At 50.7% G+C, this 27,010-nt stretch overlaps 3 protein-coding genes and 1 pseudogene across 11 annotated transcripts; 1 reads left to right on the top strand and 3 right to left on the bottom strand.

The window, feature by feature from the left end:
- Positions 1-1,059: 1,059 nt before the first annotated feature.
- TNK1 (tyrosine kinase non receptor 1) lies at positions 1,060-13,023 on the top strand. Of its 5 annotated transcripts, none has more exons than XM_036033100.1 (13): positions 1,060-1,145; positions 2,881-3,045; positions 3,215-3,264; positions 3,433-3,597; positions 3,712-3,867; positions 3,986-4,269; positions 4,532-4,805; positions 10,444-10,538; positions 10,843-11,022; positions 11,261-11,340; positions 11,720-12,000; positions 12,084-12,179; positions 12,264-13,023. In XM_036033100.1, exons 2-13 carry the CDS (start codon positions 2,883-2,885, stop codon positions 12,375-12,377), a joined length of 1,938 nt encoding a protein of 645 aa, XP_035888993.1. In that variant the 5' UTR covers positions 1,060-1,145; positions 2,881-2,882; the 3' UTR covers positions 12,378-13,023. The 5 variants fall into 5 exon arrangements, with proteins under 5 accessions (XP_035888993.1, XP_028390170.1, XP_035888994.1 ...); XM_028534369.2 differs by having other exon boundaries at positions 3,215-3,285; positions 3,406-3,597; XM_028534370.2 differs by having other exon boundaries at positions 1,061-1,145; positions 3,215-3,285; positions 3,406-3,597; positions 10,858-11,022.
- Positions 12,976-18,540, bottom strand: PLSCR3 (phospholipid scramblase 3). 5 transcript variants are annotated; one of them, XM_036033103.1, is made up of 8 exons: positions 18,348-18,540; positions 17,952-18,133; positions 17,439-17,674; positions 17,301-17,343; positions 16,979-17,199; positions 16,553-16,714; positions 13,885-14,046; positions 12,976-13,710 (listed from the first exon to the last, which is right to left on the bottom strand). In XM_036033103.1, the coding sequence occupies exons 2-8, from the start codon at positions 17,956-17,958 to the stop codon at positions 13,654-13,656; spliced, it is 888 nt and encodes a 295-aa protein (XP_035888996.1). In that variant the 5' UTR covers positions 17,959-18,133; positions 18,348-18,540; the 3' UTR covers positions 12,976-13,653. The 5 variants fall into 5 exon arrangements, with proteins under 5 accessions (XP_035888996.1, XP_028390344.1, XP_035888997.1 ...); XM_028534543.2 differs by having other exon boundaries at positions 17,952-18,540; XM_036033104.1 differs by having other exon boundaries at positions 17,042-17,199; positions 17,952-18,540.
- A 2,609-nt stretch (positions 18,541-21,149) lies between these two features.
- On the bottom strand, positions 21,150-24,404 carry LOC114515329 (annotated as a pseudogene).
- A 1,336-nt stretch (positions 24,405-25,740) lies between these two features.
- On the bottom strand, positions 25,741-26,826 carry TMEM256 (transmembrane protein 256). Its single transcript, XM_028534460.2, has 4 exons — positions 26,687-26,826; positions 26,378-26,409; positions 26,063-26,143; positions 25,741-25,962 (listed from the first exon to the last, which is right to left on the bottom strand). Exons 1-4 carry the CDS (start codon positions 26,769-26,771, stop codon positions 25,819-25,821), a joined length of 342 nt encoding a protein of 113 aa, XP_028390261.1. The 5' UTR covers positions 26,772-26,826; the 3' UTR covers positions 25,741-25,818.
- Positions 26,827-27,010: the final 184 nt, after the last annotated feature.

Here is a 27,010-nt window from a genome sequence, read left to right as displayed (position 1 = left end):
TTGGGCTATGTCCCTGCAGCCACAGGCCAAGTAGCAGTGCACAGAGCCCTGGGGTCAGCAGAGGTGACATGGGGAGAGGGAGGTTATACCAGAGTGAGGCCAGGAGGTGCCCGTGCTGGGGAGGGGTGTCCTGATGCATGGAATACTGCCTTTTACTTTTTTTTTAAATGTTCACCTGAGGGTATACTTATTGATTTAGAGAGAGAGAAAGTGGGGGTGGGGGGGGGAGAGTGACATCTATGTGAGAAGGAAACGTCGATCCGTACACTCCCCAACTGGAGATCGAATTCCCAACCCAGGTATGTGCCCTGACTGGGATTGAACCCGAAACCTTTTTTGGTATAAGGGATGACGCTCCAAGGAACTGAGCCACCCGGCGGGGGCTGGAGTCCTGCCTTTGATCACAAGACTAGGTACCAAGCTGGGATGGGGCTGAAGAGCCCCTGAGAAGCTCTGCCTCCACCCCAACACACACACATACAAGACTTCCCATGGGTTTCACTCTGGGGAGCTCCGGGAGAGGTCCTGAACTTCAGAGCTGGGAAAAGGAAAATGGCTTGAATCTTGGACTCTGTCTAGAAGGGGGGCTGACTTTCTGTACCACTATCAGCACTTTTCTGCCCTGGCTTCGTTTCAAAACATCCTGTGCTGCCAGCTTTCCTCCATTAGAGTGCTGGGGAGCTCTAGGGGTCAGGGACTAAGGCCTGTTTAGCCTTATCTTCCTAGTGCCGGGGCAGGATAGCCCCATCAGATGCTTATTCATTTAAGGGGTGGGGCTCTGGTGAGAGGGGTGAGGATTTGGTGAGAGGGGGTGTGGGGGACAGCACAAAGGAGAAATTCTGGGGAGCGGTGAAAAGTTCTTTGGAGAAGGCTGGAAAGAGGGGGAGAAGGTGGAGAGAGTGTGACGGAAGGCAAGCAAAGGACAGGAGAAGGGAGATTGCTCAGCGTCTGAGCTGGCAGAGGGAGAGGCCGGCAACCGCCCTTGTAACCCTCACCATTGCTCACTGGGGGACTTGGGGAGCGGCGCTGGCCAGCTCTGGCCAGCTGCCAGGTCCCGCCCTTCGCGGGCCTCAGGTCCCGCCCTTCTCGGGATTTAGTCCGGGCAGCTCCGGAGGCCCTGTAGCCGCCGCTTCCGCCTTTGCCAGGTGAGGGTCCTGGGAAGCTAAAGCGCCGGGGTTGGAGCTGGAGCTGGCGCAGGTGGCGGAGAAGCTATCGCTTAGGGTGTCTCCCCAGGTGCTGAGCTTGTCTGTCCCATCCCCCTTCTTCTGCCCTCCCCTCCTCGGTCCTTTCCTTCTGCAGGAGCTTTTCCTCCTGTCCCCCTTTTCCTGCTTTCCTCTTCCCACTTTGCAAGCGGTCCTGACAGCCCAGGGTCCTGGGCTTTCTCCTCTCCCACCCCTGCCCGTGCCCAGTTCCAAGCCCACCTCTGTGTTTCCAAATGGGACCCAGCTTGTGTTCCTCCGCCTTCTCCGGGCTTGACTAAGCGTGTGGGGGGGGGTGGGGGTAGAATCCAGGTGCACATAAGGAAGAGTTGTGCAGGCTGCGCAGGCAGCCGCCACCCAGAGTGCCTAGAGCCTTATTTCATAAAGGCTGGTGTAGTTAGTTGCCTTGAAGCTAAGTTAGACCGAGTGACTCAGGTGTGCAGGCGGGGCTCCCTACCTGGACTTGAGGTGACTGTGGGCAGTACCTGAACTTAAACCACAAATGCCTGATTTGATTTCAAATGTTGCTGCCTCCTGTGTAAAGAGGCAGTGACCTGTCTCCGGGATGAGGGGTAAGTGTACCTGCAGAACTCAAGTGTATGTGCACGCTGTTCCTCAGTGTCTTTTGTGCTGTGTGTGTTTCTGTGGACCTTGGTGTCTCAGACCCTTGGGGCAATGTATTTAGAGGGCAGTGAACTGCCCTGTCTCAAGTACAGGTATGTAAGAGGGTATGTGGCAGTAAGCCAGGTGGTTTATGGCAGCACACTGGACCATCTCAGAAGTGAGAGGATACATCTGGGTGTCTCAGGCATCTTTTGTGTGTCAGTATCTGACATGCATCTTTTGCGTATCTGTATGTGTCAGTGTATGTGTGTGTACAGCAGTGCATCTGAGTGTGGGAGGCAGTGTGCCTTTGTGTGTATGTGCACACATGTTTGTGTGTATCTGTATGTCTGAGGTATGGTGTAGTTAGCATATCTGGGCATCTCTGGTATATATATGGTAGGTCAAAATGCCCCACATATATATAAGGTGTCTCAGGTGTGTGCAAGTGTGTGCACTAGGGTATCTCAGATCTGAAAGGGTAGTGTCTCTAGGTGTCCTAAGAGTACAGGGGCATTGTGCCATAATATCTCAAGAGTGAGCAGGGGCCCTGGTTGGTGTGGCTCAGTGGATCGAGCCCCCACCTGCAAACCAAGGGGTCACCAGTGTGATTCCCAATCATGGCAAATGCCTGGGTTTTGGGCCAAGTGTCCAGTGAGGGGCACACAAAAGGCAACCACACATTAATGTTTTTCTTCCTTGCTTTCTCCCTCCCTCCCCTCTCTATAAAAATAAATAAATAAAATCTTTTTTTTTTAAAGAGTGGGCAGGGCAACATACCTGAAATCTATGGTGCTAAAATCTCAGGTGCGAAGGAGGGCAGGTTTCTCAGTGGTGAAAATGGTAGAAGACCTCAGGATTGGGTATGGGGAGCATTTCTCCTGAAGTTTGTCTGTGTGAGTGGCAGGATACCCGGCTCTCCCTGATGTCTCTCCTTCTTCCTGAGTGTTTCTTCTGATGGTTGAGGGGGGACCTGGGGACCACATCTCTGGTATCTGAGTGTCTCAGGTGCCTACATGGGCTGTGTGTCTGGAGGAGAGTATACCATTATCCTGAGGAGTCAGAGTTCTTTCTCCAGACATGCTCCCGAAGGCAGGTTCCCTGTGGCTGCTGAGGCTACTCCGGGACATCCAGCTGGCCCAGTTCTACCCATCCATACTTGAGGAGCTGAATGTTACCCGGCCAGAGCACTTCGACTTTGTGAGACCTGAGGACCTGGATGGCATTGGCATGGGCAGGCCTGGTGAGGGAGTTCTGTCCCAAGGCCCTAGTCTCTCCTCCTACAACCCGTTAGCTGCTACACGCCTCCCCCACTCCTCCTTCCACATACCAGCCCTCTTCTTGCCTTTAAATTCCTTGCATCGTGTCCACCCCTCCCCTCATACTACTCCTCTAATTCTGGCCTCCCCCAGCCCAGCGCAGACTGGCTGAAGCTGTGAAGAGGCACCGTTCTGGAAATAAGCCTAAGAACTGGGTTTACAAGGTATGTGTTTAGGGGTGGGGGTGAGAGGTTTAAAGGGCTAGCTTAGGCTGGGGAATGGGCTGAGCTGAGTGGAAGGGGTATGCAGGGTTCCACACACTTGATTTCTCACTGCTGTTTCAGATCCTTGGGGGGTTTGCTCCTGAGCAAAAGGAGACCACCCCACCCTCAGACAGCCCTTCATTCCTCCCTGAGCCAGAGGGGGGACTAAAGTGTCTGATCCCAGATGGTGCTGTGAGCAGGGGGGAGCTGTTGGGCTCCGGCTGCTTTGGCGTGGTGCATCGTGGGCTGTGGACACTGCCTAGCGGTCAGACTGTGAGTACTCACGGAGCCTACTTCATTCTGGGTACCTGGGTCAGCTGTGAGCCCTGCTCTGACCCTGGGATAGCTGTTCCCTAGGGTGCCTGATGGTTCCTCCCCCACCCCTAGGTCCCGGTGGCTATCAAGTCCCTCCGGGTGGCTCCCAAAGGTCCGGTAGGCACAGAGCTGAGGGACTTCCTTCGAGAGGTGTCTGTCATGATGAACTTGGAGCACCCACACTTGCTGCATCTGCATGGACTCGTACTGGGCCAGCCTCTGCAAATGGTGAGCAGGCCTGACCCTGGCTCCCGGGACAGCCCCGGGGCTGAAGTGAGACAGGAGAGTGGGTGGCCAGAGGCCCGTGGGGCCGGACCATTGCTCATGAGGCATTGTGCTCCTGCAGGTTATGGAGCTGGCACCGCTGGGCTCCCTGCACGCACGCTTGACCGCGCCGGCCCCTTCACCCCCGCTGCCTGTAGTCCTGCTGTGCCTCTTCCTGCAGCAGTTGGCGGGGGCCATGGTGTACCTGGGGTCCCGCGGACTGGTGCACCGGGACCTTGCTACACGCAACTTGTTGCTAGCTTCACCATGCACGATCAAAGTGGCTGACTTTGGGCTGGTGCGGCCGCTGGGCGGTGCCCCAGGCCGTTATGTTATGGGTGGGCCCCGCCCCATCCCCTATGCCTGGTAAGGGTGGTAAGGGCTGGGCCTGGGGGCGTAGGTCTCGGAAGGTGGCCGGGAGGGTGGTGATCTGGCATGCAGTAACTAGCTGAAGGAGTGTGGGGGGAACTGTTCCTCTGAGGGACACTGGGCCCAAAGGAGTGCGTGGGTCTGGAAGACCTTGGAAAGGAGGACTTCTGAGGACGATGAGAGCACAGGGGCCATGTTCAGTGGCAGGTGGGACCTCAGAGGGGCACAGACCCAGCCCCCTTCATCTCCACTTCCACAGGTGTGCTCCAGAGAGCCTTCGCCAGGGGGCCTTCTCTTCTGCCTCGGACGTGTGGATGTTTGGGGTGACATTGTGGGAGATGTTCTCTGGGGGCAAGGAGCCCTGGGCCTGGGTCCCCCCCTACCTCATCCTGCAGCGGCTGGAGAAGGACCAAGCCCGGCTGCCTAGACCTCCTCTCTGTTCCAGGGCTCTCTACGCCCTTGCCTTGCACTGCTGGGCCCTCGACCCTGCTGATCGGCCTAGCTTCTCCTGCCTGGAGGAGCTGATCCAAGAGGTGGGAACCCTTGCCTCCCCAGATTACACTCAATCTCTCTTCCCCTCATCTTCTCTCCCAGGGTTCCATGCACAAGACTAACAATATTGACTCCTGGGCTGGGGTCTAGGACAGAACAGATTCAGTCCCTACCTGCAGGATGCTAAGAGCCCTGGGGAGCAGTTTCGGGCTACACAGATATAGGCTGTAGGGCTGCGGGCTGAAGCTGGGCCAGAGAAGGAGTACAGAGCAGAGAGCAGTAGAGTAGTTTGCAGTGGGTGTTTGACAGGCAGAGGAGTGTTTCAGCATGGCAGGGGTAGTACAGGTAACAAAGGCAGTGGAGGTACTCAGGAGCTGCCGCATGGAGGTATTTGCAAGGCATGATAAATAACCAGAGTTGACATATAGAGCACTTGATCTGTGTAAGATACTGTACTAAGTGTCTTACATGTACCCTTATGAATGTTCACTCATTTGATCCTCACAACAACCCAGCAAGGTTATTGTGATCTTGACTTTACAGATCGCAAAGTTGAGGCACTGACGGTTTAGGGGACTTGCCTAAGAGGAACAGCTGGGATCTGAACCAGTCTATCTGACTTCAGAGCTATTCCCTAAAGCATTGCACTCCACTGTTTTGTTTTGTTTTTTGAAACTTTTAAAATCATTTTTTATTTTTCAATACAGTTGACATACAGTATTATATTAGTTTCAGGTGTGCACCCCAGTGATTAGACATTATATAACTTACTGAGTGATCATCCCAATAAATCTTATACCCATCTGACTCAGGGGTGTCCAACCTTTTGGCATCTCTGGGCCACACTGGATGACTTGTCTTGGGCCATGCATTAAATTCACAAACACTAACAGAAACCGATAAGCAAAAAACAGGTTTTAAGTAAATTTACAATTTTCTGTTGGGATGCGTTCATAGCCATCCTGGGCTGCAGTCAGCCCATGGGCCATGGATTGGATGCCCCTGCTAGTTATTGGAATATTATTGACTATATTCCCTATGCAGTACTTTATACTCCCTTAACCCTTCTGTTACTACCAATTTGTACTTCTTTTTTTTGAGATTTAAAAATTTATTATTTATTTTTAAAGAGACAGGAAGGGAGGGAGAAACACCAATGTGTGGTTGCCACTCACTCAACCACCACTGGGGACCTGGCCCACAAGGCATGTGCCCTGACTGGGGATTGAACTGGTGACCCTTTGGTTCACAGGCCAGCACCCAGTCCACCAGGGCCCAATTTGTAACTCTTAACCCCTTCACCTTTTTCATCCAACCCCCAACCCCCCAACCTCCCAACCCCTCTCCTATCTGGCCTTCAAAATGTTCTCTGCATGTTAGTCTGTTTCTGTTCTGCTTATTTATTTATTTATTGTGTTTTTTAGATTCAAATATTGATATGTATTTATTGCTATTTTATTGTTCTTATTTAAAACATTTTTTTAAAGATTTTACTTACTTATTTTTAGAAAGAGGTAAGGGAGAGAGAAAGAGAGGGAGAGAAACATCAATGTGTGGTTGCTTCTCATGTACCCCCCAACCTGGGACCTGGCCTACAATCCAGGCATGTGCCCTGACTGGGAATCAAACTGGCAACCATTTGGTTTGTAGGCCAGTGCTCAATCCCCTGAGCTGCAACAGCCAGGATTATTGTTCTTATTTTAAAAACCTTATTCTTGTTCTTCAGGAAGACCCTTTAATATTCCATGTAATGCTGGTTTGGTAGTGATGAACTCCTTTAGTTTGTGTGTGTGTGTGTGTGTGTTTTGTCTGTGAAGCTCTTTATGTGTATTTCCATTCTAAATGATAGCTTTGCTGAGTACAGTAATCTTGGTTGTAGGTCCTTGCTTTTCATCACTTTAAGTATTTCTTGCCAATCCTTTCCAGCCTGCAAAGTTTCTGTTGAGAAATCAGCTGACAGTCTTATGGGAACTCCTTTGTAGCTAACCGATTTTCTCTTGCTGCTTTTAAGATTCTCTCTTTTGTCTTTAACCTGCATTTTAATTATTTATTTATGTATTTATTTTTAGAGATAGGAGAAAGGAGGGAGAGAGAAGGGGAGAGAAACATCAATCAGTTGCCTCTCATACATACCCAGATCAGGGAACAAACCTGCAACCTAGGCATGTGCCCTGGCTGGGAATCAAACCAGTGACCTTTCGCTTTGCAGGATGATGCCAAACTAACTGAGCCACACTAGTCAGGGCTCGCATTTTAATTACAATGTGTTTTCATGTGGGCCTCTTTGGGTTCATCTTGTTTGGGATTCTCTGTGCTTCCTGGACTTGTATGTCTATTTCCTTCACCAGATTAGGGAATTTTTCCCTCATTATTTTTTAAAATAGGTTTTCAATTTCTTACTCTCCCTCTTCTCCTTCTGGCACCCCCATGATGTGAATGTAGGTATGCTTGAAGATGTCTTTCTTTCTTTCTTTCTTTTCTTTCTTTCTTTCTTTCTTTCTTTCTTTCTTTCTTTCTTTCTTTCGTTCTTTCTTTCTTTCTTTTTCTTTCTTTCTTTCTTCACACAGCTCAGGAGCACCATCAGGGATGCTGCTGGCTGCTTGTCGTTTATTTTCCACTTGGTGGAAAGTACACAGTTATGCTGTGTCAGGAAGGCTCATGTGTGGCTTAGGTAGTAAAGAACAGGGTTCTCTTGACTTCCTTTTTGGTGTTAGGCTGTTTTGATATAAAAATACCCAGCCACTTCTGCTTGTTGCAGCCTGCCTAGGCTATGGGGTGGGATGAGTAGGGAGTAGGGGTAGAGAAGGAGGGGTATGGAGAGGGGCTCAAAAGAGCCTAGTGCCTCTGGAAGTCTGGTGGTGGCCATTCAGGTAGAGGCCCAGGGTTGACTTTACCAGGCTGACTGCCAGATGGCTTCCCAAGCCAGGTCCCAGGTGATCATGCTGCTGGAGCCTTAGGGGGATTTTGAGTGCTTTGGGGATTCAAACACTGACCATGAGTGGGAGAGTGGAATTCCTCCCCCAAAAAAGCTCACCGACCAGTGACCTAGGTCAGCTTTGGGGAGCCTGGGTGGTGGAGGATGTCTTCCCCAGGGTACTTGGCACTTCCGCAGGAGCTGTTACTAAAAGTGGAGCACAGGCGGCACCAGTAGTAGTTGCTGGTAGCCATGATCGAGGCACTGAAGCGGATGGCTGCTATGATCTTGCTTGGGGACTGGTGGAAACCTTGGCGGCTACTCCTGGTGGGCCTCAGTGTGCAATCATGGGTAGCAGGAATAGGCCACAGAGCCCATTTGCAAAGGAGAGCATGAGGGGCTGATCCATGACCAAGATGTGTGGGGCTCTTTCTGCTGTACTGATTAGGTCTTTTTTGCTTCCTTATATTCCAAGTCACTGTTTTGATCCTCGGCCTCTACCTTTGATTCCCTGTAAGTTATTCATTTCAGTTAGCGTATCCTTCATTTTTGACTGTTTCTTTTTTACAGTTTCCATGCCCTTTTTTCATGCTGTTAAAGTACTAAGTTCATCTACTCTTTCCCTAAGTTCATTGAGCATCCTTAGAAACAAGTGTTTTGAACTCTGCATCTACTAGATTCCTTGTCTCCATTGTGTTTAGCTCTTTTTCTGGAGTTTTGTTCTGTCCTTTCATTTGGGCCACATTTCTGTCTCCTCATCTTAGCAGCCTCCCGTGTTTGTTTCTATGTATTAGGTAGAACTGCTGCATCTCCAGGGCTTGATAGAGTGGCCTAATGTAGTAGGTGTCCTGTAGGGTCCAGTGGCACAGCCTCCCCATTCACCCGAGCTGGGCACTCCAGGTGTGCCTGCCCCTTCCTGTGTGTGTTGTAGTTAAGGTTTGATTGCTGTTGAGAATTTACCGCCAGGTCGATCAACTGCAAGGTTTGGCTTCGACCACTGTGGAGGATCAGCTACGCAGGGGTCTACCCCACAGATCAGAACTTACATCAGTGGGGGTCTGGTGCCCCCTGAGTCTGCCCTTTGAGTGTTTCACTTGTGGGGGTGATTGCATGGTGCCTCAAAATGGTCTGAAGCCAAGTGTGCTGGCTCTGGGGCCTCCTAGGAGATGCAGGCCAAAGTCAGCCACTGCTTGCATTCTGCCTGAGGCCACCTGGCATGAGCTACAAAGTGATCTGTAAATGGCTGCTACTTGTGCTGGGTTTAGAGATGCCCAGAAGAGGCCATGCTGCAAATCAAGGCCAACTGCCACCTGTGCTGGGCCTGGGATTACTTAATGAGAAGTATGGGGCACACGAAGGTCAGATGTTGCTTGTTTGAGAGATTTTAGGAAAGTCTGAAGCATGAGCTAAGACAGGCCTTTCGTATGGATAAGCCACTGGAAACAACTTGAGTGGGCCCAAAAGATGATGGCGTGTGATCTCAGGAAATCACCAGGGTGGGGCAAACAGTGGTAGCCAGGTTGATGGAGACTCATATGTATTGACCTGCCAGGTCTGTGGGGGAAAGGCTCAGAAAAGGAACAATGGCCTCTTCTAGTATTTCTATCTGGGAGAAAGCTGCCCCTCTAGCTCTTGTGCTGATATTAGACACTTCATTCCTTCCCTGTATGTCCCTGGTGTTTTTCAAGCTGCTGCTCCAGCGTTGGAGCTCAAAATGAGTGAGTCCAAGTAAGTCTGCACAGGACCTTTAAGAGGAACTGTCTGGAACTCCAGAGGTCCTCCAGCTCACCAAGCCATAATCCCTGCTGGTTTTCACAGCCAGAAGGTATGGGGACTTCTCTTCCTGGCACTGGAACCCTGAGGTGGGAGGCCTGGTGTGGAGCTGGGACCACTCGCTCCACAAGGGGGACCTCCAGCCAAGATAACACCACCAATTTTTATTTGCCTTAAGTGGGCATGGGACCAGCCCATTCCACTTCTGTGCCCCTCCTACCAGTCTCACTGTGGCTTGTTTATAATCTTAGTTGTAGGACTTGCACACAGCTAGATTTCAGGTAGTACTGAATGATGGTTGTTCTGTAGTTTAGTTGTATTTTTTATGTGGTTGTGGGAGGATGCAAGTACTGCATTTACCTATGTTGCCGTCTTGACTGGAAGCCTATACTCTACTGTTAAAGGAGTTTAGTCTTTACTCTGAGGGCACTTGGGAACCATGGAAGAGTTTTTAGCAGGGAAGTAACAAGGCAACTTACATACTGTATCACTCTGGCTTGGTGCAGGAGTGGATTAAAGGGGTGATACTGAAGATGGGAAGACCAGGTAGGAGACAATGGCTGTGAAGTGGAAGTGATATGAAAAGGTCTGAATGCGGGTCAAGACAGTGGAGCTGGAGAGAAATGGAACATTTGCAGAGGTGCTTGGGAGGTGGATGTGACGGTCCTGGGTATGGCATAAAAGCAGTATATAGGATAATGTTCCACTTGATCTCCCTAGGAAGAGATAGGCCCCCACCCCACCCCTTTTGTTGCTCTCTGACCCCTGGATTGTGTTCAGCTTGGCATGGAATCCAGGCCTGTCCTCCCTAACTGGACTACAATTGGGGGGCAGGGATATTGCCATCCTGGGCCCAGGACAGAGGACACACCTGGTATGGATTTGACCCTGTTGAGTGGGTACATAAAAAGGAGTCTCCTTTCTCACCAGCTCCATGATACCCTTGTGACTCAGAGCACAAGTGCAACCACCCTTTCTTCCTGTCTCTACAGGCCTGGCCTCCTGAGGGGCATTGCGTGAGGGACGTCATGGAGCCAGGTGCTCTGAGGATGGAGCCTGGTGATCCCATCACTATCATTGAGGGCAGGTGAGGGCCTCATGTTCCCTATGAATCCTCCCAACCTGCCTGACTGTTTCCTTTCTGCTTCTCCCCAGCTCCTTCAACTGTGATCCTCTGCTTCATTCCCTCCTTTCCCCATTGGGCCCTGAGAACTCCACCAGGCCTGGCCTCCAGGCTGGAGCCACCATGGGCCCATAGAGCCCTATTGTGTTAGGGAGAAAAAGGCTTTCCTTCCTCCAGGCAGATGTAGCTCTGTGGCACACAACTTGTAAGCTGAATGAGGGCAGGAGCCTGGCCTCCACTCCCCCCTTGCTCTCATCCCTATCACAAGTGCTTCTTCCCATAGCCCCAGCTCCACAACCTGGAAGGGCCAGAACAGTCGCACATTGAAAGTGGGCAGCTTCCCAGCCTCAGCAGTGACACTGGCAGACTTGAAAGGCTCCCCAGCCACCTGTCCGGTCCATAAAGGATCCCCTGCCTGGGGAGAGCAACACCGAGGAAGCACCGATGGGTGAGGACCTGAAAGAGTGGAGGACAGAGCTGGGCTGGGGGAACCAACCAAGTTCAGCAACTGTTCTGGAAGAGAAGCTTGGGGTGGGTCCAGGAAACAGCTGGGAGGCTGGACTTGCCTTTCAGGTGGAGCTTCCACACTGGGTCTCAGCCGGGGAGCCCCAGGGATTCTTTGGAAGGGGACATTGATAAGTGTTGGGGGGCTGGGGTGGACAATGAACTGGATCACTCTCCAACAGGGTCAGACCAAAGGCAAAGCTTCGGGAGCTACCTCCAGCAAAGAGTCAGAGAAGGAACATGCCTCTGCAGAGGATAAAAGGTGACTGATGGGAGGCAGGGCCCCAGGTTCTCTGAGATCAAGAGCAACCCTCCAGTTCTGTCCCCTGCTCTGAATCCATGCCTTTACATCTATGATTTCCCCACGTGACTTATTCCCCCGACTCATTCTGCCTGTTGACATCCATCCCAGCTGTCTTAAACATCTGCCTTTTCCACTGAACAGCATCTCCCCATGCACTCAGTTCTTTGGGTCCTCAAGCCTAGGCCTGGGTGTCTGTTATGCACACCTGTCTTATTGTCCCACCTAACATAAGGACCACCTGAAGATAGCGCAGACAGGAAATGGGAAGACAGAACCCAGCATCTGGGCTTCCTCTCAAGTTTTGTTTTGTTTTTTCCCCCCCTCCTAAACTCTGCAGGCATTTCCAAGAGTCTGGAATCTGTTCTGTCCCTGGGCCCCTGCCCCACAGGGGGTGGTTCGAGCCCCCCTGAACTTCGACATGCCAGAGGTGTACCCCAGAGACCCCCAGGCCTGCTACCCCGCCCTCCCTTTGCCTCCAGCTCTTTTCAGCTCAGCCAGCCCCCCAGGGAGCGGCCTTCTTGGCCCAAAAGAGAACCCCTGCACAATCACCCCTTGGAAGTGCCCAGAGCCAGCAAAGCCACTGTTCCCGATCCCAAGTTGCAGAAGAGGGTTATGGAGGTGAGGTCTCCCTGAGTAGCCTGGTGTCCATAAGGGGTCACAAGCTTAGGTAGGAGCCTAAGCGAGGCTTTGTCCCCCTGCAGGTGGAACTGAGTGTACATGGAGTCACCCACCAGGAGTGCCAAGTGGCACTAAGAGCCACTGGGGGAGATGTAGTTTCTGCCATCCAGAACCTTAAGGTAAAGCCAGACCCTTCTCTTGGGTTCCCACCTCTCCTGTCCCTATTCTCTGGCAGTCAGCTGCCCTCCCTTCTGTTTCCATAGGTAGACCAGCTCTTCCACCTGAGTAGCCGGTCCAGAGCCGACTGCCGGCGCATCTTGGAGCATTACCAGTGGGACCTCTCAGCAGCCAGTCGCTATGTCCTGGCTCAGCCCTGAGCTCTGCTCCCTTAGATGTGGACACCAGCATGCACCATGGGCCTGACCGTGTGGGACCAAGCAGAACCAGAACAAGGTCCTCCAAGGGCATACTCTCCTGCCTGAAGAGTGCCTGCTATAGGCAGGTACAGGAGGAGCCCAGGGTCGGGCCCTGATGAGTGTTTCCTCCTACCCTTGGCCTCTGAAGGCTCAAGCTCCCTTGGCTGGGTCAGAGAAGGACCTGGTTCACCTGCCCACCACATTTCCAACCAAGAGGAGGACTTGGAGGAACAGAGCTGCTGCACACCATACCCATGGGAAACTTCTGCTTGCTACAGAGAATGATTGAGTGGCCATATGGAACCAGGGGGACAGCCGTCCTAAACTGCCACCAGCCACCACAGTGGGCCACCCTGGAGGACGGAAGCAGCCATACAGGCTTGGGCCAGGGACATCATGGGTGATAAAAGTTGCTCCTATGGACTCATGGACACTTGATCCTGGTGGCGCGGGTCATGAGACAGGCAGCCCCCACCCCGCCCAGCTGCCACATTTCCTTTTGTTTCTTCCCACACCAACTCTTTCTTTTACCCTCTCCCATTACATATACCTTCCAGTATCCCAAAAGTTACAAAGTTTATATATGAATATAACATACAAAGATGCAGCCTCCTTTGTAGGAACATGGAAGGAGGGGTGGTTAAGTAAGGCAGAAGAAGCTGCAGCAAGCACCAGCTATGAGAAAGGCCCACAGGGAAGAGGAGGTCAGCGCTGGGGCCTAGGCCCTAGAGCTGTTGCTGGGGATGTGGGGACCCCCTCTGAGTGCCACGGTCTGAGGCTGAACTAAGTGGTCAAGCTGACACGGCAAAGGGTGACCATATCAGCCATCTTTGGTGCTGCTTACGCTCTCCACCCCAGCTTCCTTTGTGAAACCCCAGAGCCTTGGATTCCAAAACCCAGAGCAGAGGCCCTGGAAGTGGGTAGGAGGAAGTGAGTAGGGAAAGTCTGAAAGCCAATATGCTGATATGCCTTGTGCTGAGGGATTGCCAGAGACAGTGGTGAGAGGTAGCGGGGGAAGGGCACTCATACATACCCTTCTGTGGGGGCCGCAGGTGAAGGAGGCCAGGGGAATAGGGTAGGGGTAGAGCATCATGGCCCCCAGCCTCTTAGGCATCCCTATTTGTCCCCTGTAGTGTACATGGAGGAAACGGGCTGCCTCTGAGGAGGGGCCAGGCCAGGCCAGGTGACCATCTTGGATTCTGGTTGCGGTGATAGTCTCCTCACCCTGAGGCAACGTCTAACTGGTGATGGCAGAGGGCCCAGTGCCTCCTCGCTTCTCGAAGAACATGTAGTCCTGAGGGGAGGGTACCGTCAACAGGAGATGAGGCTGGGCCAGCCTGGCTCAGCTACCGCAACCCAGGTCTAGAGCTACAGCCCCCCATAAAGTCTGTCCCTTAGCCTCTCCTAGCAGGAGACCAGGGAGTGCAGAAAGCCTCCAGTGGGAGCAAAGGAGGGGTAGCCAACTCACAATGAGGAATGTGGCTCCCAACAGTACAGCCTTCACTTTCACATCCAGATCCAGCGGGAACTGCAAGCCAAAGTCATCCGCATCCGTGAGGGCTTCTTGGAGCAGCCCCCCCCACTGCTTGCTGATGCGGCCCACACTGCGGGACTCATCCAGGGTCTTCACCTGTCGGGAGGGGGAGAGGGAAGAAGACAAGACCCAGTTGGAACAGATGAACTGCTCTTGCCTGTCTCCAATCTCACTCCTACTGTCAGCCTGTATGAACTGTGCTGGCTCTATACTCAATGAATCCTCCCAACAGCCTTGGGCTTCCATGTGACTTCTGGGGAAACTGAGTCACCTTTGGGCACACTGTGAAGTATATAGCAAAAATGAGGATTCAGATTTAGATCTGTTCCTCTTGAAGGGCCAGCATTATCTCCCTTATCTTCTTAGTCGCAACCAACAACCATAGGCTGGTTGCTAGGTTTATTTTCATTGCCAACATCCCTGCCACCCACATTTGGTACAGTTTGTGCCCTGCACAAAGTAGCTTGGCCAAGAGGGCAAGGGAGGCTGCTAAAACCCTGGCTATACCTTATCAGCCAACCAGGCTCCTAGAAGGCTATGTCTGCCCAAAGGGGTGCCTTTCCTCTGCAAAGGAGTGAGGACTCTGTCCAGCACTCACACAGGTCTCCACTAGAGGGGATCTAAGCCCACCTTTTGGGGGGAGAAGGCAGCAGTTAGCAGCCTCCAAGAGTTTATGTTTCTCTCTCTCTTTCTCCCTTCCTCTCTTTCTAAAATCAATAAACATATCCTTGGGTGAGCGTGAAAAAACAAATTGATCCCTGACCAGTGTGGCTCAGCTGTCTGGGTGCTGTCCTGCAAAGCAAAAGGTCACCAGTTCAGTTCTTGGTCTCAGCACATACTGGGTTGTGGGTTCTGTCCCTGGTAGGGGCCTGTGCAAGGGTCTTTCCACTGAACTCTCTGAGCCCAGCGGCAATAGTCCCTGCTGATGTAGGTAGTAATTCACAGTGACTCCCTGGTCCTTTTCCTATGTTCATTCTCCAGTGACTAGAACTAATGTGATTTCCTTCTCTGTTCTTCTCAATCCCTTCCCTCACTGTCCTACACCTTCGAGGCACTTCTTGCAGACTAGTCCCAAGCTGGGCAGGGTCTCTCCAGGGTCTCTCCCAGCCAACCCTGTGGTCCCAAGAGTATGGTCCCAAATATGGACCATCTATAATTATATACAAGGGAGACTGGCCCTATGAGAACCCCACAGTCCACACATTCCCATTAGAAGTCACCAAGTAGGCCATGACTGGCGTGGCTCAGTGGACTGAGCACCAGCCTGCAAACCAAAGGGTTGCTAGTTCAATTCCCAGTCAAGGCATATGCCGGTTTGTGGGCCAGGTCCCCAGTGACAGGTGTGTGAGAGGTGACACACATTGACATTTCTCCATTTCTCTCCCCCTCTTTCTCCCTCCCTTCCCCTCTCTAAAAATAAAAAAAAAAAAAATCTTAAAATAGAAGTCATCGAGTTGTCTCTTTCCCAATCAGTTTCTGTCGGAATCTCCCCTCAGCTGCTAAGGGGATTCAATTTTCTTAAAAATATTTTATTTATTTGTTTTTAGAGAGAATAGGGGGGAGAAAGAGAGGGAGAGAAACATCAATGTGAGAAACATGAATCATTTGCCCCTTGCACGTGTCCCATTTGGCGACAAAACCCACAACCCAGGCATGTGCCCAGACCAAGAACTGAACTGGCAGTTCTGCTTTACGGGACAGTGCCCAACCAGCTGAGCCACACCAGTCAGGGCTCAGTTTTGTTTGTTTTGTTTTTAACCCTCACCTAGGATGTGTTTATTGATTTTAGAGAGAGAGGAAGTGGGGGGAGAGAAAAAGAAACATTGACATGAGAGAGAAACATGGATCCGTTGCCTTCTGTACACACCCTGACCAGGGATTGAACCCACAACCTTTTGGTGCATGAGACAACACTCCAACCAGCTAAGCCACCTGGCCAGGGAAAGGTGACTCAATTTTTAAAAGTAACCATAAGTAGGACACCTCATCAGATAACTTGGAAAATCTACTGGATTATACCTGTTATTTCTCCCTTATCTGCATAGGCAATCATCCCTTAAAAAATTCAAGGGTCTGTGAAGTGCCTCATCTTCGAGGAGCAAAGGTGCTTCCCGGGCCTCACCCTGAAACTGTCACCACTTGAGTTCTCCAGGCTCTATGCTGGTAACAGGAATGCATGGTGTGAAGGATATCACCTGGATTCCAGGTTGCAGGGGCCATTTGGAGTTCTAGGTTGGCAAGCAAGCCACAGGGTGTTAATACTTTAGTGCTTGCTCTAGGGCCTGAGCTCACAGACTCATGCACAGCAGCTACAATGGTCCAGCCCACAGCAGACTCAATAATCATCCTTCACCCAAATCCAGCCTGGCCTTAGATTATGCCCCCTCAACACAGGGCTGCAGGTAACAATTAACATTTAACAATCCAGATGCAACCCTCTGTCATGTTTTCATAACACCATGGAGCCATCCTATTTCTGAATGGAGGAACGCTGGAAATGTGGTAGGAGTGTCTTGACCTTAGTGGTGTTGGCCATCCTGCCTGGTAGAAGCTGCCATCTTGATTTATGAAGTTCCCAGGAATTTCCCCTTATTCCCGATACCTCGAAGTTGGTATCTGTGCCGCAACCACAGGTTGAGCAGGGCCCCACCACTCGCAGGACCGTATGGCGATCTGCATCCTGAATGGAGAACTTGGGGAGGAAGGGATGCCAGGTCTGGAGCACGTGGCCAATGGTGGTGCCAGGTGGAGACTGTACTTCCATCTGAAGTGGGAGGCAGATAGGGTTACTGCTGAGTCAGGGCACCCTAGCCCAAGCTCTCACCATTCCAGCTCTGTCTCCTGTGTATCCTCAAAAGACCTCCTCCAAAGATCTCTTTCAGTAGACCACCTGTTATCCCCCTCACTAGACCTCCGATGCCACCTGTTCACTCCCAGGCCTCATGCTCGTGATGCTCCATCATTGGTCCTCCGCATTACTGCCTGCTCCCTACCCGACCTTCTCCCTGACCCACTCCTCTCTGCCCACCTCCTGGAGGCCACAGGGGCAGCAGCTGCAGCCACAGTGGAGTGGGCGGAGCAGGCGCAGCACCTCTCTGTCCCCGGGGTCCACCAGGCGGACACGAAGGGGCCGGCGGGCGCCACAGCACAGACGGGCACAGCAGTTGCTCTCTTCAGCTGCCTGACCCAGGGGCTGTCCGGCCCCTGAGCGCAGTTCATACCGGTTACTTGTCTCCCAGCCTAGGAGCGCTGCCAAGGGGTAACAGGGAGGCTCAGGCACCAGCGCCTGCCCAAGAACCCACTATCTCTGCCCCCATCACAAGGCCCAACCTACTCGTCCTTCCACTCACTTTCCACTCGTTCAGCCTTCTGGTGAATTAAGATCTGATCAATCTGGAAAGGGAGTAAGGGCCACGCCCACCTCAGCTGGCAGGCCTGCACGCTTTGGTCCCCTCCCTGTCGCTCCTCCCTCCCCACGTCCTACTCACCTGCACCAAGAATTCGAGGCCAGAAGGCACCCCTGGCAGTGGCAAGAGGGGGGCAGCAGGCCCCGGGGCACTGGGGCCAGGCGAGGGGAAGAGAGCGAAGCCAGGAGCTGCGGCAGGCACGTGGGCGGGCAATGGCGCCTGCCCTGGCCCAGGATGCTGTGCTGCCTCTGGGTACCCAGCAGTCACAGGGTAGGGAGGAGGGGGCGAAGGGGTATAGCCTTTGGGGGGCAAGTATCCTGTGGGGGGACAAGGGTAGATAAGAAAGAGACCTGTGGCCATATCCCCTTCCCTTTAGCCTGTGGGAGACCGCGAGGCTGCGGGGGGCGGGGGTGGAAATGTGGCGAGAACAGACAGAAAAAGGTGGGTCAGAGAAGCAGGGCGGAGGCTTCCTGGGAGGAAGGGAGGGGCCCCACCCAGCCAGTCCGAGCACATTCCCAGAGGATGCGTTCGACACCCAGCTCCCAAGTCCGTGGGGAAGGGATAACGGAGACCCTCAGCCTTGCGTCTACTTACCTGCCATTGGGAAGGGATGGGAGCTCGTGGGTTGTGGGTGTCCCGGAAGCGCTTAGTTCTAGAAGTGGAGGCAAGCTCGGAGACAGCCAGACAGACACAGAGACAGACACAAAGACGGACAGGAAAACGCGAAGAGACAGCTGCGCCCGGCGCCCACCCAGGGTCTTTTGGGCGGCACCTTTCTGACTCGGGGAGAAACCGAAAGTGTCAGCAGTCGGGGCAGAGTACCTGGGACCCTGGATTCCCTCTGGGGTTTCCAGAACCGCCCCCTCCCTTTGTTCTCCCATTCTCCGCGGAGGCGGCTGTTGGCAAACGGCAGGACAGATGGACCCGCAATCAGGCCGACGGCCCGACCTCGAGGGAGGTGTCCTGACACTTCTGCGCCCCGCAGCTCACCTGAAGCCCTTAGAGTAGTGGGGTGCCCAGCGCTCGGAGGCTCACAAGAGCTAGTGGAGGCGGGCCCAGATGTCACCCCGCCCCTTTGACAATCTAGGCCCCACCTCTGGCCTGGGAGCCGCGCGTGCGCAGAAAGGATGCCGCCTCTCCAGACTGGCTGCGGACACAGGAGCTCGGGCTCCTTTGCTTGGTTGGCGTCCCCGCCTCTTCCGTTTGACTGCCGAGGGCCAGAAAGGAAGCTCTCCCGGCTTGGGCAGCCGGCTGAGACCTAGCCCTGCTACCCCCGCCACGTCTGCGTACTCTCAGTGGTCAACGGCCCTTGAAAGAAAGCGAGGGCAATTGGCACCGCTCGGACCCCAGGCTCCTTCTCCCACGGGCGATTCGGGCCTCGCTGACTTAGCGGAACACCCTTCACATTCATTCATTGGACTCTAGAACTAGTTCCTGGCTCCCTTTCTACCTCCCTGGAGCTCTCTCGCTGTCTCTTCTCCCTGACGCTGCAGTGACCCATATAGATACCTTGCAATGACAGTAGTTACTTCGGGCGTGCCAGGTCACGCCAGTGACAGGCAGTCACATAGTGTCAGTAGTGAGCGTGCAGGATGTTAGATTCAGGGAGACCAGAAGAGGCAGCACAGCTAGCAGGAAAGGCTTCCCCCAAAAGGAGTCCCTTCTTTTAGGTCCTAGGCAGGGGCTGCAGGTGTGAGGGAGTCCTGTGCCTTGGGGGCCTATAGGCTGAATGGCAAGAGATGAGTTTAGAGAGGAAGGCCAGCTTATGCGCACAGATGGCCTGTTGGAGTTGGAACTTGGTCCCAAGGGCATCAGGGAGCCCACTGAAAGATTTTTAAGACCATATGTAATTAAGAAAAGTTTAAGGTCGAGTTTTGCTTTAGAAACACCATTAAAACTGCAATGTGGAGAACAACGGGGACAGCCAGGCTGGGTTGTTGGCAGTAGTCTGGGGGACAGGGTGACTGAGGCAGACAGATTGAAGTAGCAGATTTTGGAGATATTTAGACAATATACAACTTGTTTGGAGCCCTGACCCGTGTGGCTCAGTTGTTTGGGTGTTGTACCACAAAGCAAAAGGTCACTGGTTCAATTGCCTTCCTGTTAGGGAATGTGTCTGGGCTGCAGCCCGGTCCCTAGTGGGGCATGTGCAAGATGCAACCAATCAATGTTTCTCTCACACATCCATGTGTCTCTCCTTCTCTTTCTCCCTCCCTTCCATTCTCTCTAAGAATAAATAAATAATTCTTGGAAAACAAAACTTGTTTGGGGATGAGATGTGATGGTAAAAAAGTCAAGGATGACCTCAACTGCCTGCCTGTTGATCAGGCAGATGAAAGAGAAACTCATCAAGATAAACATGGGGAGCCCTGGCTGGCGTGGCTCCGTGGATTGAGTGCTGGCCTGCAAACCACAGGATCACTGGTTTGATTCCCAGTCAGGGCACATGCCTGGGTTGTGGGCTGAGTCCCCAGTAGGGGGCATTCAAGAAGCAACCACACATCAATGTTTCTCTCCCTCTCTTTCTCCCTCCCTTCCCCTCTCTCTAAAAATAAATACACAAAATCTTTTCAAAAATAAAATAAAGGCCTGGCTGCTGTAGCTCAGTGGATTGAGCACAGACTCCAAACCAGGGGGTCGCTGGTTTGATTCCCAGTCAAGGCACATGCCTGGGTGGCGGGCCAGGTCCCCAGTGGGGGCCATGTGAGAAGCAACCACACAATGATGTTTCTCTTTCTCTCTTTCTCCCTGCCTTCCCCTCTCTAAAAACAAATAAATAAAAATCTTAAAAAATAAATACATAAAATAAAATAGAGCATGGATTAGGAAGGCTTCGCCAGGAAGGTGATAGTTAAGTATAAACTTAAAGGAGGTCAAAGATTAAGACTTAGAAACTTCTGAGTGAAGAGCGTTTAAGTGAAGAGCATTTCAAGCAGAGGCAACAGCGCAAGGGCCTCGAGGCAGAAGCATACCTTACTTGTTCAGTGAACAAAAAGAAGGCTAATGTAGCTGGAATAGAATGAATGAGAGGAAGGTAAGAGAGGTCACAGGAGGCCAGGTCGCATACAGCCATGTAGACTATTGGATTATACTCTGAGTGAGATGGGAAATGTTGGAGGGTTCGGACAGAGACATGAGACTCATATACTGAAACAATGGTCCTCAACTCTGGCCCCAAGTTAGAATCAGCTGGGGTGCTTTAAAAAATTGGACCCCACTTTATATAATCTAAATTAGAATATCTGGGGTGAGATGCAGACATAACTTTTTGAGAATTCTTCAGCAGATTTTAATGTGCAGCTAAGGCTGAGGACTACTGTGTTTGGAGGTGTCCTCCCCCTGCCCTCCTTTGTCCAGAGTAGGCTATAGGTAGGCAAGGCAGAAGAAGGTTCTTGCAAAAAACTAGGTGACATTTGATGGTGGCTTGGGCTAAGGGCCAGAGTGGTAGCAGTGCAGGTGGGGGGAAATGGTAAGATTCCAGCTGTGTTTGAGCCAACAGCACTTGATGATGGCTTGGATGTAAGATGTGAGAAAAAGGAAAGTCACAGTTGACTCAGGTTTGGCCCAGGAGATCCTTCAGTGTGGCACTCCAGGCACTCCTGTTTTCTCTTTCTCTCTTATTTTTTAAGATTTTTATTAATTTACTTTGAGAGAGGAGAAGAGAGAGAGAAAAAGCAGAGAAACATCAGTGTGTGAGAGACACAGCAATCAGCTGCCTCTTGTATGCCCCCAACTGGGGACCTGGCCCGCAACCCAGGCATGTGCCCTGACCGGGAATGTAACTGGCAACCTTTAGGTTTGTGGGGCATCACCCAACCAACTGAGTCACATCAGTCAGGGCTCCCTCTTATTTTGTTACCAGTATGATTTTGTCCCTTTAACTATGTATGCTGAAAACCCAGTCTCCAAAGGCAAAACAAACCCACTGTTTCAATATGTTACAATGTGTTTCTACTTGTAACAGTGAACACAGTATCAAATTATGTTTTAAATAGTCTGTCTTCACTGTTTTGTTGTTGTTGTTGTTGTTGTATACAAAGTGTGTATACAAGATGATTCCCCACTCATCTTGATTCGGGGTAGTTTTAGTGCTGTGTCCTTCTGAAGGAGCATCCTTCTGGAAGCCCGGCTTTTCCTCCTGTAGTCCATCAAAGGACAGCGGAGAAGCCAACACACAAAATGACCACTTGTGCATGGTTAAGACAGTGGTGATTTTACAGCATCCTGGGCACTTTGCATCCATGAAGTAGAAATTGGGACTCCGTACCATGAGCTTATGTTTCCTCTTCTACTCTTCTGGAGAGGGATGAAGGAGATCCTTTAGCAAGAGGCATGTTGTCGTGAGGAGGGCATCATCTCCAGAAAGTGTCTTCACTGTTGAAATCTAAGTTTCTTGGTATGTGCATGAAGGAAAGAACTTAGCTCTGGGAATTGGACAGAAGAGAGTTTGAATCACAGCTTACCCGGGTCCTAGCTGTATGACACAGACCAAGTCACTGTATTTCCCTTAGCTTCACTTACACCAGCTTTCAGGACTGTTGAGAAGACTGGATGCGATATGTAGTAATAAGAGAGACAAATTATCAAGCAGGACTTATTTATATTGGTTCCTCAAGAGCCAAGCCCAATGGCAGGACCAAAGCTAAGTAAGATATTAGGGATCATGTTACTGGAGGGTGGCCATTCCAGAAGCCGAGATCTCCCCCCACCTAAAGGTTCCCTAAGTCCCAGACATTGCCTGAGATGAAGGATGGAAATGGATCAAGAGCACTAAACTGGGAGGTAGGAGCCTGAAGATCTAGTGCATTCTGGGCCACTCTGGAGGTTCCCTTTGGGGTCTTATTTTACTCATCTTTAAATAAAGAAATAAAAAAATATTGTGATCTTCTATGCCTCAAATCATGTCTCATTCCCTAGATATAAATGCTTCTCAACATCTTCAGAAAACAGTCCAAGCTCTCAGCGGTCTCCCCACTATTTGGCCCCTGTTGTCAGTACTTTCACAACTACCCTTGCATAATCTTTAAGCCAGTCACCAGGAGTCCTTTCAGGTCTTGAATGCACCGGGCTCTCTCCTGCTTCAGGGCTGCCTTGAAAGCTCTTGCCTTGATCTGAAACATGCCTCTTTCTCTCCTCATCACCTAACTGCTTCAAGTCTCCACTCAAGTCTAACACTGCTACACTGCAGCTGCTACAGGAGTTGGATCTCAATAGGAACTAAGGTGGGAGATTGACACTCTGAATTTAAAAGCATGCTGATCCTAATTAAAGTTGTGGGGCTAAATGAGATTACCTAAAAACCCTCAATTAGAGAAATGGTCTGTACTTTTTTGAATGCATACCTTCAGAAAAATTAAGTATGCAACTCCAGTATATTATACTGATGTGCAGTTTATAAAACATACACAAAGGTAGAAATTAAAAAGAATGAAATAAAAATATATATACATAAGAGTTCTAATTTTTTCATTAAAATTTGGAAACCAAATTTACACCAAACCTGGCTGGTGTAGCTCAGTGGATTGAGCGTGGTCTGTGAACCAAAGGGTCAACAGTTCAATTCCCAGTCAGGGCACATACCTGGGTTGTGGACCAGGTCCCTGGTGAGGGCCCTGTGAGAGGCAACCACACACTGATGTTTCTCTTCCTCTCTTTCTCCCTTCCTTCCCCTCTCTCTAAAAATAAATAAATAAAATATTTTAAAAATATATGATTAAGTTAAAAAATTGGAAACCACTGAATTAAATCACATAACGGAGGAAAAGCTGGCAAAGTGGCTACAGAGACAGGGAAAAGCAGCAGAGTGCTGTCATGGAAGCAACATGATGTGTTTCAAGGACAGTGTGGCCAACTGTGTCAAATGCTGTAGAGGCTGAGGAAAATTAGATTGAAAATTATCCATTAGATCTGGTAACCAGGAGGTCACAGTAAGTCACAGGATCCTTCCAATGGCATTTATGGGGAAGAGATGGGATGAAAGACTGACCAGAGTGGATTGCAGAGTAAACCTGAGTCCAGATCTCTCTTACAAGCTCAGACAACTCCCGGAATTACCCAACTACCTGCCTGGCATGTCCAGTAACAACATCTCTTAGACATTTTGGAAGCAACGTGTCCAAACTGACCTGATTTGCCTCCCACTAATTGCCCCTCCTTTGGTTTTTCCCACCTGAGTAACAGCGCCTCTAATCCAATCAGGTATGTAAGCCAGAACTCTCCCTCTCATTCAGTGTGCAAAGCATCAGCAAGTCCTATCAGCACTATCTTAAAACTATATTCTGAATGGGGTCACTTTCACCACCTCTCCCTCCCTCAGCCAACGTACCATCACCATTTCACCCCTGGACCTCTTCATTGGCCTCCTGACTGGTCTCCCTGTTGCCATCCTCCAACTGTTCTCCAGATATTTTAAACATATCAGATTCTAGCTCTCTCACTTTTAAAACCTTTCAATTTATTGCTGCACAACAAAGAAATTCCAAGTGTCTGCCTGCAAGGCCTGCACTGGCCATCCAGGCCCCCAGTCACTCACCCAGTGTTGGCCACACTGATTTTACTTCTTCCAACTCATGCAGTTTTCTGCTGCCTCACAGATTTTGAACTGCTCCTTTTTGGCCTGTTTTGCCAGCTAGTTTTTCTGTCTAGAATACATTTCCTTCCAGCTTTGCAAGGCACCCCCTCCACTGCTCCACAGTTCTACTGCTTCCGTTCTTTTCCTTCAAGAACAGCACAGGTCCATTGATATATTTGTGTTTAGTTGTTTAAGGTCCATTTCCACTACTAAACAGAAAGCTCCATTAGGGAAAGAATGGCATCTATCTTGTTCACAGTTGAATTTCCTTTTGATGCATGATCAATACTTGATGAGCACTGACTTAGTAAATGCTGCCCCCTAAATATCTCCCAGTTCTCCACATGCTGTGGGAGCTACCCCAGCCTGCCTTGTCACTTTTTATCACTCCCGTTTTCAGAAACTCAGCTCACATGGATCATGCCAGGCAGGTAGTTGGGTAATTCCGGGGGTTGTCTGAGCTCCTTTAGTCCCATACTTCTCAGCTCCCACGTCTTTGTTCGCTGTTTCCTTCACACAACTGAGTTCTTTCAAGGTTAACCTCAAGCATTGTGAAACATTTTCTGACCCCTAGTAGATGATGTTCTATCCCTTCTTTGAACCCCAAAGTATACTGTGACTACAGTAGCCCCTCTGTATCGAAAGGGGATATCAAGACTCCCGATGTGTGCCTGAAACTGCAGATAGTACTGAACCCTACATATTCTTTTTTTTTTCATCTTATCTGTTTTTTCCTGTTGGACTGTTGGCTGAAGTCTTCGTATAGACTCTACACTTTTTGGCATGACAGGTTGCCACCTATCGGGACATGTTTCCTCTTCATGTCTTCCACCCAACTTAATGCCTTTTCCATTTTGATGAAGAATTTACCAAGCATTGTGGCTATGACTTTTGCAGTTTAAGGTGTGACAGCAAATTGAGCACAAATTTCTTCCCTCTTCACAACTTCACAGACTGAAGCCTCGTTCTGACTGTAAGTCTAAGCAACCTCAGCATGACTTTTTTTTTTCTTTCCTTAAATCAAGAGCTTTCACTTTTGTTCACTTAGAGAAACACTTTACAGCTTCTCTTTGCCATATATGAATTGCCAGCATCAGTACTCTTGGGCTTTGAGGCCATTATTAAGTAAAATAAGGGCTACCAACACAAGCACTCCAATACCCTAACAGTCAATCTGATAACTGAGATGGCTACCAAGTAAATAATGGGCTGGTAACTCTGGACAAAGGGGTGATTCACATCACAGTGAGACAGTGCAGGATGGCATGAGATTTCATCACATTACTTAGAACAGCACACCATCTACAACTTATGAATTATTTCTGGAATTTTCTATTTTGCATTTCTGGGCCACGGATAAAACCATGCAAAGTAAAATCATGGAAAGTAAAACCACAAATAAGAGGGGGCTACTGGAACAGCAGCCCTCCTGTCCTGCTTTGTCTTAACACTGACTTCTAGAGTAAGTGTGTGCTCAATAAATTTGTGGAATGACAGGGCTGAAAACCACTACCCTACAGTAATCTTCAAATTATTGTGAGCATCTGAACCACTAGAATCTGAAGATGAGCTTATTAGAATACAGATTCCCAGGCCTCAAAGAGGGCTTCAGTGAGAATCTGCATTATTTCAAGCATTCTTTCTGACTCTGGTACCCACCAATTTAACAACCTCATAACAAATTAACTTGAGGTGAACAGAATCCCCAGACCCAAAGCTCACTGACTCAGCCTTAGGAAAGGGAGAGAGTTCAGAAGTTGATAACCCCTACCCTTCCTCCTCCAAGAGGTTAGATGAACAAAGACTCCAAAGTTCTTTACTTGCCTTTCTCTTTTAATTCCCTCCCTGCTCCAATTCTCAAAACAGTACCCAGAAATCAAACAAGGAAGTTCAAAGAGCCAAGGCAAGCCAGCCCAAGAGTAGAAGGCTCCCTCCTGCAGGGGCCAAAGTCTGGATACTGAGGTCTCCACTCAGAGCCTGGTAGTAAAAGCTGGTGCAGAATAAGGTGGTTCCAGAGGCTAGCAGTAATCCGGCCTGAAGGAGATAACAAGGAAGCAAACAAATTAGTAAGGAATCGGCAGACTGAGAAGGAGTTGGTGGGGCTTGGTCAGGGTTAGGCAGGGGGTAAGATTACCCAGAGGGGCTTTCTGCAATTGGGCACCGCTAACAGGGCCAGGCTGTGTAAGAAGTGGTGTTTGTTGGCCTTGTCAAAGAGCTGTAAGAAAAAGAGTAACGGGGAAACCTCCTAAGAAACACAGAACCCTCGATCCCATGGGACAAAAGTTCATCCCCAAACTGAAGTTTCAGCCTGCCCATCCTCACGCCTGAGGGTTGCAGCCCTTGCTGCTCCAAAGACTCGCGCTCCCCCCTTCCCTACTTCCCTCAGGGACCCCAGACTTTGTGCCCTGATAAAGCAGAAGTCTGGCCAGCCCCAGCGCAGTTACTTCACCTCCTTTCCATAGGCATCTGGAAACTGGGCGCCTGTGTAAAAGAGAAGCAAATGTTACCAACGTCTTAACGTCTCAACTCCTGGGAGGACCCTGGTGGACCCTGGAGAGAAAGGGCACCCCAGGAGGCTTCTCATTGTTGGAAACACGTCCTGAGAACCTACTGGACCGGGCTGAGGGACTTGAAAAGGTTTAGGGCTGGCAGGCTGTCTGGTCTACGAAAGACCCATTACTTCCCACAGACTCCACCCCGCATCAGACCCCATAGGTCGTCCCAGGCTCAATCGCAGCTCCATCCCCAGCACCCTGACCGTGAGCCCCGTAGGTGGCCAAGCCTAAGGCCCCGGCTCCAGACAAGGCACCCAAGCGACGGAAAGCAGCCCCTGGCCCGGCCATGGCAGTAGATAGATGGTCACGCGCCTAGAGAACACCGCCCAGGACACCAAAGAGGCCAACCAATCCCGGGCTCCCATGCAAATAAGGTGCACAGGTGTCCAATCAGGGCGGTGTTCATTTCAGCGTCCAGCTCCTCACCCGGGTGCTTGCGCCTTTGTAAAACCTCTGTTGAGTGGCGAAGACTTCTGGCGGGCGGAGAAATCAGAACCAATTAGGAGCAGAGGAGAGGAGCAGTGGGG

This window comes from Phyllostomus discolor, chromosome 8, assembly GCF_004126475.2.
Source record: "Phyllostomus discolor isolate MPI-MPIP mPhyDis1 chromosome 8, mPhyDis1.pri.v3, whole genome shotgun sequence".
In the NCBI taxonomy this organism is placed as follows: domain Eukaryota; kingdom Metazoa; phylum Chordata; class Mammalia; order Chiroptera; family Phyllostomidae; genus Phyllostomus; species Phyllostomus discolor.
This window is presented reverse-complemented; position numbering and strand designations above follow the sequence as displayed.

Excerpts from the sequence above, each read along its gene's own strand:
- TNK1 (XM_028534369.2), top strand. The coding sequence starts at position 2,883 with ATGCTCCCGAAGGCAGGTTCCCTGTGGCTGCTGAGGCTACTCCGGGAC. Across the intron at positions 10,539-10,842 it reads ATCACTATCATTGAGGGCAG|TGCTTCTTCCCATAGCCCCA; the intron begins GTGAGGGCCTCA and ends CCCTATCACAAG. Across the intron at positions 11,023-11,260 it reads CACCGAGGAAGCACCGATGG|GGTCAGACCAAAGGCAAAGC; the intron begins GTGAGGACCTGA and ends ACTCTCCAACAG.
- PLSCR3 (XM_028534543.2), bottom strand. Across the intron at positions 16,715-16,978 it reads GCCCCTGTGGCCTCCAGGAG|ATGGAAGTACAGTCTCCACC; the intron begins GTGGGCAGAGAG and ends CTCCCACTTCAG. Across the intron at positions 14,047-16,552 it reads GCACAGATACCAACTTCGAG|GTGAAGACCCTGGATGAGTC; the intron begins GTATCGGGAATA and ends CCCTCCCGACAG.
- TMEM256 (XM_028534460.2), bottom strand. The coding sequence starts at position 26,771 with ATGGCCGGGCCAGGGGCTGCTTTCCGTCGCTTGGGTGCCTTGTCTGGA. Across the intron at positions 26,410-26,686 it reads GGCCACCTACGGGGCTCACG|GCGCCCAGTTTCCAGATGCC; the intron begins GTCAGGGTGCTG and ends TCTTTTACACAG. Across the intron at positions 25,963-26,062 it reads ATTGCAGAAAGCCCCTCTGG|GCCGGATTACTGCTAGCCTC; the intron begins GTAATCTTACCC and ends TATCTCCTTCAG.